This window comes from Ovis canadensis, chromosome 15 (genome assembly GCF_042477335.2).
Source record: "Ovis canadensis isolate MfBH-ARS-UI-01 breed Bighorn chromosome 15, ARS-UI_OviCan_v2, whole genome shotgun sequence".
Lineage (NCBI taxonomy): Eukaryota > Metazoa > Chordata > Mammalia > Artiodactyla > Bovidae > Ovis > Ovis canadensis.
In genome coordinates, this window is record NC_091259.1 from 90,535,223 (window position 1) to 90,546,303 (window position 11,081).

Below are 11,081 nucleotides of genomic sequence, written 5' to 3' on the forward strand. Positions count from 1 at the left end.
CGCAGCACGCCAGGCCTCCCTGTCCATCACCAACTCCGGAGCTCACTCAGACTCACGTCCACTGAGTCCGTGATGCCATCCAGCCATCTCATCCTCTGTCGTCCCCTTCTCCTCCTGCCCCCAATCCCTCCCAGCATCAGAGTCTTTTCCAATGAGTCAACTCTTCCTATGAGGTGGCCAAAGTACTGGAGTTTCAGCTTTAGCATCATTCCCTCCAAATAAATCCCAGGGCGGATATCTTTCAGAATGGACTGGTTGGATCTCCTTGCAGTCCAAGGGACTCTCAAGAGTCTTCTCCAACACCTCAATTCAAAAGCATCAATTCTTCAGCACTCAGCCTTCTTCACAGTCCAACTCTCACATCCATACATGACCACTGGAAAAACCATAGCCTTGACTAGATGGACCTTTGTTGGCAAAGTAATGTCTCTGTTGTAGAGCATCACAAATGTGGGGCAGAGAGAAAAAAAATAGAAAAATGTAGAAAAGATGCGGGTGCTCTGGGCCCCGGGAGATGATGGTACCTCCACAGGCTCAGAGGACTGGTCATCAGCAGAAGGGTTTTCTGACTGTCCACTACTTGAGGCCAGACTGGTGTGGTGACTTATTATTGTTCACTGGAGTGTAATTAGCTTCCCAGGCGACTCAGTGGTAAAGAATCTGCCTGCTGAGGGAGGAGACATGGGCGGGGCTGATCTCCTGGAGCAGGAAACAGCGTTTTACTCCAGTGTTCTTGCCTGGAAAATCCCATGGACAGAGGAACCTGGCAGGCTACAGTCCATGGGCTCACAAATAGTGGGACACAGCTCGGCAAGTAAGCACCCACGCATAACTGTTTTACAAGGATGTGTTAATTTCTGCTGTGCAACATAACGTCGTGAATCAGCCATATGCCATACGTGTATCCCCTCCCTCCTGGGTCTTCCTCCTTTTCCACTCACTTAGGTCATCACTGAGCAGCTAAGCTCACTGTGCTATGGTGATTTAGAATCAGGTGTTTTTCAGACTCTATCACTTACATGACAAAGCCTTTGAGGTCTCTCCCCCGGCTTTACTGAGACATAGTTGACGTATAACATTGTGTAAATTTAAGGTGTACAATGTGATGATCTGATACACAGACGTATCGCAAAACGTCCACACAGTAAGGTTAGTTACCACTCCTTCGCCTCATACAGTTTGTGGGGATGGTGGCGAGAACGTTAACGCTTGGCTCTCACAGCAACCGTTAAGTCCACAATGCTGTCCTGCTACCTAAGGTCACTGTGCTGGACCCTCGATCCCCAGAACTTAAAACCAAACATTGTTCCCTTTGACAAACATCTCCCATTTCCCCTGCCTCCCAGTCCCTAGCAATCACCATCCTACTCTCCGTTCCTGTGAGTTTGATGTTTTTTAAAAATAATTTTATTTATCTTTGGCTGTGCTGGGTCCTCATTGCCAGGCGGGCTTTCCTCCAGCTGCGGCGAGCAGGGGCTGCCCTGTAGTCGTGGCGAGCAGGGTTCAGCAGCTGCAGCTCGGTAGCTGTGGTTTCCTGGCTCTAGAGGACAGCATCAATAGTTGTGGCTCGGGCTCAGACCGTCCTCGGCACGTGGGATCTTCCTGGACCTGGGATCAGACCTGCGTCTCCTTCATTGGCGGGCGAATTCTTTACCACTGAGCCACCAGGGAAACCCCGAGTTTGAAGTTTTTAGATTCAGCATATAGAGGGCATAATGTGGTATCTGCCTTTTCTTTTGACTTACTTCACTTAGCATAATGCCCACAAGATCCATCCATGTTGTTGTAAAAGCAGGATTTCTTTTTGTGATTGAATAATATTCCTGTGTGTGCGTGTGTGTGTCTTTATCCACGCATCTGCCAATGAACCTTTAGGCTGTTTCTCTGTCTTGCCTATCGTGAATAATGTTGCAGTTAACTTGAGAGTACAGATAGCTCTTCGAGATAGTGGTTGCATTTCCTCTGTGCATATACCCAGGAGTGGAATTGCCGGGTCACATAGCAGGACTATTTTTCACTTTCTGAGGACTCCCCATCCTGTCTGCTGCAGTGATACATCCCCACCAGCAGTGCACGATGAGGCCTCCCCCTTCTCAACGTGCACTCTAGCGACTGTTCCCTTGTCTCTTGTGACCGCCATCCTAACAGGTGTGAAGTGATGTCTATCTGCTCTCTATTTGCATTTCCCTGATGCTTGGAGAGCTTAAGACACGACTTCTCAGTCTCACCTGGACAGTCTATTTAGTAAGTGCAGGACATGACCTGAGAGTCTGCACTTCTAATTCCCAGGTGATCCTAATGTTCCCAATCCATGGACTACCTTTTCAGGAGCAGGGAATTAGATCGTTTTACTCTCATCAATCACTGGACAGAGGGGTCAAGAAAATATCTGTAGAAACTTCTACTGTCCTCATAAAGAAGTGTCTACTATCCTTACCTGATTTATTAATGGGGGCAATTTCCTTTTAAGCAGAAGGAGATCTCCTGAATTCTCACACAGGAAGCCCTCCACGCTGATCGCTTTTCACCAGGACGTTCTCCTCTATTTGCAGGCTGTCCAGATCCTGTTTGGAGTGATGAACTTTTCTTTTGGAATTGTTCTCCTTTTCACCTTGGAAGATCCATACCCAAGGTTTCCCTTTATATTTATTTCAGGATATCCATTCTGGAGCTCTGTTTTGGTGAGTATAAGTCAGTCAAATTCAATTTGAAGTCATGCCAACAGGGATATTAAGGAGTTCTTAGTAATGAAATGAGCTACGCTGAGTTGTATGATATGGTTTGAAAAATTAAAATAAAATCCAACTCTGTTGAAATGATTTCCCCAATTCATCAGTTACTTGCATTCCATCATTGGGTCTTGAGGTTCCTTTGGGAATATTTGCTTGGATCTTGACACTATTCGTCCACTTATCCATTCAAAATGAATTACTATTATAAGTCAGATATGGAAGACCCCTGGTGTAGGAAATGGCAACCGATTTCAGTATTTTTGCCTGGAAAATCCCATGGACGGAGGAGCCTGGGGGGCCACAGTCCATAGGGTCACAAAAAGTTGGACACGACTAAGCAACTTCAATTCCACTATGGAAAACAGCATAGAGGTTTCACAAAAAATTATGGAAAATAGATTTATGATCCAGAAATCCCACCTTTAGGAATATACCCAAAGGAAATAAAAGCAGTTGGTCAAAAGCGTATCTGCACGTCTATGTTCATAGCAGCAACGATTACAACAGGCAAGTCATGGTACAACCCACATGTCCATCAGTGCACAAACAAAGAAGCTGTGCTACGCCACACACGGAAACACCACTCAGTCTCGTTCGTGAGGAAATGAGGACATCTTGCCACCTGTGACAACGCACACGAACGTTGAGGGCATTATGCCAATTGAAATGCCAGACAGAGAAAGACAAGTGCCAGATGCTCTTGCTTATATGTGGGCTCCAGGAAAGTGGTCGGGGGATGGGCAGAGGCGAGCAGGGAGCCGAACGAATCTGCTCTAAAGGCACACACTTCCAGTATGAGATATGAAAGTGCCAGAAATGCGATGCACAGCATCAGGACCACGGTTAGCACTGCCGTATGATACACGGGAAAAAGTTTAAGAGGGTGGATCCTGAGAGTTCTCATCACAAGGAGCTTTTTTTCTTCTTTGCTTTCTCTGTTCCTTTATTTGATACTTATATGAGATTATGAATGGATGGTAACTAAACCTATTGGGTAATCTTTTCATGATACATGTCAGTCAAATCATTAAGTTCTATACCCTAAACTGATACAGTGCTATAATTCAATTATATCTCAATAAAACTGGGTGGGGGAGGGGGCAAAGGAAAAGAATAACGCATGAGCCCTTCCTTCAAAGGGCTCCCACATCTAGCAAGAAAGAAAACATGGAAACAGGTCATTTCAAAGTAGTTGATAGATATCACAGAGGCATAGAAAGTGCTTATATAAGCAGAGATGAAAGATCAAGTTACCCTTTAGAGAAGTGAAGAAGCAGCTAGGACTTCTCAGCTGTACCTTTGAGCTGCACAGCAGCATTTAATCACATTCAAGAAGCATTATTTTAGCACTTATTCCAGCATCAGAAAACTGGCAGCGTCTGGGGATTCTGAGAAACGGCAGTCCCTGGTCTCAAGGTCTCAGCTGAGTAGTGACTGTCAGTCGCTCAGTCGTGTCCCACTCTTTGCGACCCCGTGGATGGTAGCCTGCCAGGCTCCTCTGTCCATGGAAGTCTCCAGGCAAGAACACTGGAGCGGTGCTGCCATTTCCTTCTCCAGGGAATCGTCCCTGCCCAGGGATTGAACCTGGGTCTCCTCCATCTCCTGCATCTCCTGCCTTGGCAGGCAGCTGAGTAGAGTGTCGGACAATCATCGTCTGGTGTGATGGGTGATGATATAGGGCATACAGGGTACTGCTGCTGCTGCTAAGTCGCTTCAGTCGTGTCCGACTCTGTGCAACCCCGTAGACGGCAGCCCACCAGGCTCCCCCGTCCCTGGGATTCTCCAGGCAAGAACACTGGAGTGGGTTGCCATTTCCTTCTCCAGTGCAGGAAAGTGAAAAGTGAAAGCAAGGTCGCTCAGTCATGTCTGACTCTGTGTGACCCCATGGACTGCAGCCTACCAGGCTCCTCTGTCCATGGATTTTCCAGACAAGAGTACTGGAGTGGGGTGCCATTGCCTTCTCCACACACTAGCTGACTCTGCAGAACAGAGGGCACGTTCTCCAGAGACATCTGCAGCTTGCCTAACTGTTCAAGGACGAGCGGTTAACCTGGTGGGAAGGAAAGGAGTGGGGGTGTTTGGGCATTAGGGGCACTGCTGCCTTGCTGCGTACCAAGGGAGAACCATGGCAGAGGCTTAAACTACGGGAGAACCGAGGCCAGCCCCGACAGCGAGAGTGGCGGGACGGAGCTGAAGGCGCTCCAGTCCACCGGACTAGAATTTTAAAACAGATATGTTGAGATCAGATTGACAAGAACAATACACAGCATGACTCACCTCCATGGAAATTACCAGGATTTTTCCAGAATTTCCAGTGTATCAGCTGCAACTCCATCTATGTTCTCATCTAAGAGAACACGCTGGACGCAAACGGGTATGAAGGAGGTTTCTTGGAAGAATGGTGGAATCCAATCTTGTTGGCTGTAAACTGATTTGACACTAGTCTCTCGTGGTATCAGAGCTGAGTCCACAATAGCTGTGAAAGGAAGACAGATGAGAAAACAAAAAAAGCCCGTAAGGTTAAAAAAAATCTCTCATGTTCCAATAGTTAGGACCGGATTTCACCCACTATACATTCAGGACAATCATGGAAGGCATCAGCTCTTCTCGCTGCCTTGGGGACTGTGTGAACAAGGAAGGAGGGATGCGAAAGAAATGGGCAGCGGTCTGTTACCCACGAGAATTCTTTAAATCAGCTCAATGTGTCCGTCACTAAGATATGTATTCTTTTTAACAGTTTGTTAATTCTGGAGCCTTTCTAGTTGCCCTGGAAAGAAAAACCACAGAAACTCTGGTGAGTTATATATCCCCTTTTCTAAAGAATTTTAACTTTAAATCATTCCAGCCTTGCAAATGAATTTGGAAAATCCTTAAGCCACTATAATTCCACAAACTGCCAAGTACTGACACCGATCAATGATGTTTACTTCTTTTTTCACAGAATCATAAAACACTAGTGCCATTTCTAGGGCATCTAGTTAAATTCTTAGACACTGAGGCTGAATAAATGACTTGCCCACGTTACTCAGTCATATGGGGCGGGGGACAGGTTTCAATGTTCCGGTAACTTCCTCATCCATTTTCTGTAATTCAACCTTGTAAGCAGAATCTCAAAATAAATAATACAGTGTTAATGAATGCCAACTTTTAATTTACAAGTGAGTTATAGAGTATTTTTACTTTTCCCAAAGAAGCAAAGACATGAGATATTAATTCATAGGCCAATCAATTATTTTCAGCAAAGGACATCACCTGTGGGCTTGTAGTTTTAGAAGGAAACAAAAATTGCAAAGAAATACAATCAGGTTTTTTATTAAACATTGAAATCATTGTTTCATTAAACAATCATGAAGTGGAAATGTCGACAGGCCGCGACGTTTAGTGGAGCATGGGGAGGCAAGGTGGTGCGGCTGCCCCCTAACCCCCTAACCGTTAGCTCCTCTTTTGTCCGCTGTGGGCTGCTTCCCGCAATTAAATGGGGGCAACTTAGGTACGGCTTTGCGGGGGTGGAAGGGTTATGACCAGTCCACTGGACCCCTCCTTTCTGTGGACGAGGCCCTGAAGCCCACAGAGGTCACGTGCAGGCGCCGGGGTGGCAGGCTCTGTCCGCGCGCTGGGCTGCCACCGCGTCGGTCCCACTGTCTTTCAGGTGACGCTGAGCCGGATAATGAGCGCGCTGAGCGCCCTGGCCGCCGCCGCGGGCATCTTCCTCCTCGTCATCGGCTTCCTCATAGACCGAGACTTCCTGTGCGGCTACGCTGGGGAAGTTAGCGAGTGCTACGCGGTTACCACCCTCTTCATTGTAAGTGGGCTGCTCTCTCAGGGCGAGGAGAAATGCCTTTACTCAGGAAGGTTTATTAGCGCCCGATTGAAAGCAAAGCAAAGTCGCTCAGTCGTGCCCAACTCTTTGCGACCCCATGGACTGCAGCCCACCAGGCTCCTCCGTCCATGGGATTTTCCAGGCAGGACTACCGGAGTGGGTGCCATTTATTAGCATCACCTAAAAAACGCTGCAGACACGGGTACTGTGTTTTATTCTCAAACATCTTACCGAAATCACAGTATCTGATAGACTGTCACCTCAGGCACTGTAAAATAGAGAAATGAATGTATTATAACCCCCACTTTTAGGAATTCACAGATAAGGAGATAAAACAAGCATAGCAGTAAATAAAACCCAAAAGGTAAAGTGACATATTAAAAGAAAAGGGTACAGATAGCAATGTTGCGGAATACTTTCATGGAATTGGTTTTAATACTTAGACTGGACTTCTGATAAAACATGGTAGATAGAAAACAGGCATTTATTTCTGCTCTTTCCAAAATACCACTGAAGTTAGTGTGAAGAAACGGAAAAAAAATACGAATCTACCCGGAGAAAAAAATAGTGAGACCCCAAAATTGCTGAGAAAGCTGGAAAAGGGGGATCCTAATAAAAGTAAAATATTTCATATGGCACATTCTAAGAAACACTGAGTGTCCGTATGTGCAAGGACTATAGAAAGCAAGGCCAAAGAGAAGAAAATAGAGAGACTGCTTCTTGTAATTGTTAATTGAGCTATTTGAATCAAACCTTCTCTGAAAACAAAGAAAAATGCTACATTAAAAAAAAAAAAACCACTTCAAAAACACGGCAGAGCTGAAGAGTCACTGGAGCTCCTAGATCAATTTTTACACAGAAGCCTAATCTAAAAATCTATCAACGGATGCCAAAGACCAACACAGCTGCTTCTCCTCGAGGCCTTTTCCAGTGTTGTCTAGTTGGCACCCGGTCCCCAGCCTAAGCGTAGGGCAGGAGAAAGAGGCCACAGCCCAGACTCCACTCCAAGTGGGAAGACTTAGAAAAGATCTCCACGTTGAGATTAAGGACCTGGGTCCTTGAGAGGTTACTGTACTCTTCAGGTAAGGGCAAAAAGGCATACAAAATCCTCTGCCCCATAACAGCAGAGAGAACTTACTGAACCGAGTGAAGAAAGAAAGAAATCTCCTTGAGAAACTGTGGCCCTGTACCAGATCCCCTGACGGTGTCCTCCCACCCTGCACCCCGACCAGGACGTGAACCTTTGGTTAAAATAAACTGGGTGACTCCTGCACTGTTGCTGGGAATGCAGACTGGTGTGGTCACTACAGGGAGCCTGGCGGCTCAGAGGTAAAGAACCCACCTCCAGCGCAGGAGGCAGAGAGACGCAGCTTCCCCCTGGGTCGGGAAGGTCCCCGGGGAAGGAAATGGCAACCCACTGCAGCGTGCTCGCCTGGAGGGTCCCATGAACAGAGGAGCCTGGAGGGTTAGAGTCCATGGGATCCCGAAGAGTCAGGCACAGCTGAGCGTGCCCGGGCTTGTGTGCATGAAGCGTCTTTACCCGCTCACCTGTTGTGGGCGTTTGAGTTGCTTCCGTGTCTCGCCTGTTGCAAACAGTGCTGCAGTGAACCCCGGGCTGCGTGTCTTTTGAACTTCGGTTTTGTCTGTTGATGTGCCCAGGGCTGGGATCCCGGGATCGTATGGTAACCCTGGTTTCGGTTTCTTAAGGAACCTTCACACTGTTTTCCGTCGTGGATGCAGCGATTTCCGTTCTCACCAACAGAAAACCACTGCGTCCTGATTATGGCGGTTTTGTGCTAAGTTCTGAAAAGGGGAGCTGCAAGTTCTCAAGCTTGTTTTTCTTTTTCTGAATTGTTCTAGCTGCTAGGGGCCTCTGCATTTCCACATGAATTTAGGCTCATCCAGTCAATTTTGGGGAAAAGAAAAGCCAGTTGGAATTTTTATAGGTATTACATTGAATCTGTAGACCAGTATTGACACCTTATTATACAAAGTGTTTGATCCATGAACCTCCTCATTTGATTAGTTCTTCAATTTCTTTGTCAGTGACTTACAGTTTTCAGTACACAAGCCTGCACTTCTTTTGTTAAATTTGTTCCTATCTTATTCTCTTTTTATGCTATTACAAAATTAGCGTTTCCCAGGTGGCACAACCCACCTGCCAATGCAGGAGACTTAAGAGACATGACTTCAACCTCTGGGTCAGCAAGGTCCCCTGGAGGAGGGCATGGCAACCCACTCTCATATTCTTGGCTGGAGAATTTGATGGGCAGAGGAGCCTGGCAGGTTATAGCCCATGGTCACAAAGAGCTGAAGCGATTTAGCACACGTACATGCGCAAATGGAATTGCTTTCTAAATTCTATTTTTGTGATATTCGTTGCTACTGTGTGGAAATACAGTTGATCTTTATGTTAATAGACTATATACTCTCACTCTAACTTAGTATTTGTAATAGTTCTTAGAGGATTCCTTACGTTATTTTATATACAAGAACATGAGTTTAGTTCGGTTCAGTTTAGTTGCTCAGTCTTGTCCGACTCTTTGCAACCCCATGAACCACAGCACGCCAGGCCTCTTGTCCATCACCAACTCTCAGAGTCCACCCAAACCCATGTTCATTGAGTCGGTGATGCCATCCAGCCATCTCATCCTCTGTCGTCCCCTTCTCCTCCTGCCTTCAATCTTTCCCAGCATCAGGGTCTTTTCCAATGAGTCAGCTCTTCGCATCAGGTGGCCCAAGTATTGGAGTTTCAGCTTCAACATCAGTCCTTCCAATGAACACCCAGGGCTGATCTCCTTTAGGATGGACTGGTTGGATCTCCTTGCAGTCCAAGGGGCTCTCAAGAGTCTTCTCCAACACCACAGTTCAAAAGCATCAATTCTTCAGCGCTCAGCTTTCTTTCTAGTCCAACTCTCACATCCATACATGACTACTGGAAAAACCATAGCCTTGACTAGACTGACATTTGTTGGCAAAATAATGCCTCTGCTTCTTAATATGCTATCTAGGTTGGTCATAACTTTCCTTCCAAGGAGTAAGTGTCTTTTAATTTCATGGCTGCAATCACCATCTGCAGTGATTTTGGAGCCCCTCAAAATAAAGTCTGACACTGTTTCCACTGTTCCCCATCTATTTCCCATGGAGTGATGGGACCAGATGCCATGATCTTAGTTTTCTGAATGTTGAGCTTTAAGCCAGCTTTTTCACTCTCCTCTTTCACTTTCAACAAGAGGCTTTTTAGTTCTTCACTTTCTGCCATAAGGGTGGTGTCATCATATGCAAATTCAGATAGTTTTCCTTTTCTTCGAATATGGATGCTTTCCTTTCTTTTTCTGTTCAACTGCCCGGCTAGAACATCCAGCGCAATGTTGAACTGAAGTTGCAAGAGCAGACAGACATCCTTGTTTTTCTTCTGTACTTTGGGAGAAAACGTCTAGTCTTTCACCCTTAAGTAGATCGTTGTCTGAGAACTTTTTTCTGGTTGAGGACATTCTCTCCTCTTTCTACTATGTTGAATATTTTTATAATGGGTGATAAATTACTTACATGCTTTTTCTCAATTTAGCTATTGAGATGATCATGTGGTTTTGTCCTTTATTCTATTAATATGGTATATTGCATTGATTTTTTTTATCCTAAATAAATCTTAGATTCTTGAGATAAATTTCGCTTGGTCATTGTGCATAATCCTTTTTAAATGTTGTTGGATTCAGTTTCCTAGTATCTTGTTAAAAGATTTTTGCATCTGTATTTCTAAAAGATGCTGGTCTATAGTTGTCCTTTTTTTGTGTGATGCCTTTGATTCTGTGTCTGTTTAAAACTGGCCTTACAGAATGAGCTGAGAAATATTCTCTGCTCTTATATTTTGGTGGGGGGGGGCGGGCAGAGATTTGTGAAGCAATGATGGTGTCAGTAAACATTTAGAAGAATTCACCAACAAAGTCTCCTGGCCTTGGGCTTTTCTCTGTAGAAGTTATATAATTATTGTTATAGATATATTCAGATGTTCTATCTCTTCTTGGGTTAATTTCAGTAGCTTGTGTCTTTTTAGGAGTTTGCCTCTTATGCCAATAGTAATTTTCAGAGTTTACCTTGGTGGTCCCATGTGTGTAGGACTGTCTACCAACAATCGAGAACTCTGGACTAGCATAGTGGGGAGGAACGGGCCTAGGAAATGAGCACATTGCCACCAACAGTGTCTGTCGCTCTGAGCCGGGCGGGGGTTGGGGGTAGTTCTGTTTCAGTCATCTTGAGTGGAGGCAGTTTACTTGGTAAATCGAGGCACTTGCACCCACTGTCTGCGAGCTGTCCTGTCTTTTGGACCATTTACTTCTGGAGAAATGCTAGAAGAGCAGAGCTTAAGGCCAGGAAATGTGTGTGTGTGTGTGTGTGTGTGTGTGTGTGTGTGTGTGTGGGTGGGTGGGTGGGTGGGTGTTAGCAAGGTCTACGAACAAGGCTCATGTGTCTTCTTTCTCTGATGAAGTTTCTGAAGTAACCAAGCTCCTGCCTACGGTGGCAAAGGATGA

General features: G+C 45.7%; 1 protein-coding gene across 1 annotated transcript in view; it reads left to right on the forward strand.

Moving 5' to 3' along the window:
- The window catches only part of LOC138420274 (membrane-spanning 4-domains subfamily A member 6D-like), a 51,160-nt gene extending 42,808 nt beyond the window's left edge, over positions 1 to 8,352 (forward strand). The window contains exons 6-9 of the mRNA XM_069553376.1: positions 2,553 to 2,681; positions 5,470 to 5,526; positions 6,382 to 6,534; positions 8,293 to 8,352. Coding sequence (XP_069409477.1) covers positions 2,553 to 2,681; positions 5,470 to 5,526; positions 6,382 to 6,534; positions 8,293 to 8,352 — 399 coding nt within the window. The remainder of the gene's footprint in view (positions 1 to 2,552; positions 2,682 to 5,469; positions 5,527 to 6,381; positions 6,535 to 8,292) is intronic.
- The last annotated feature ends 2,729 nt before the right edge of the window (positions 8,353 to 11,081 follow it).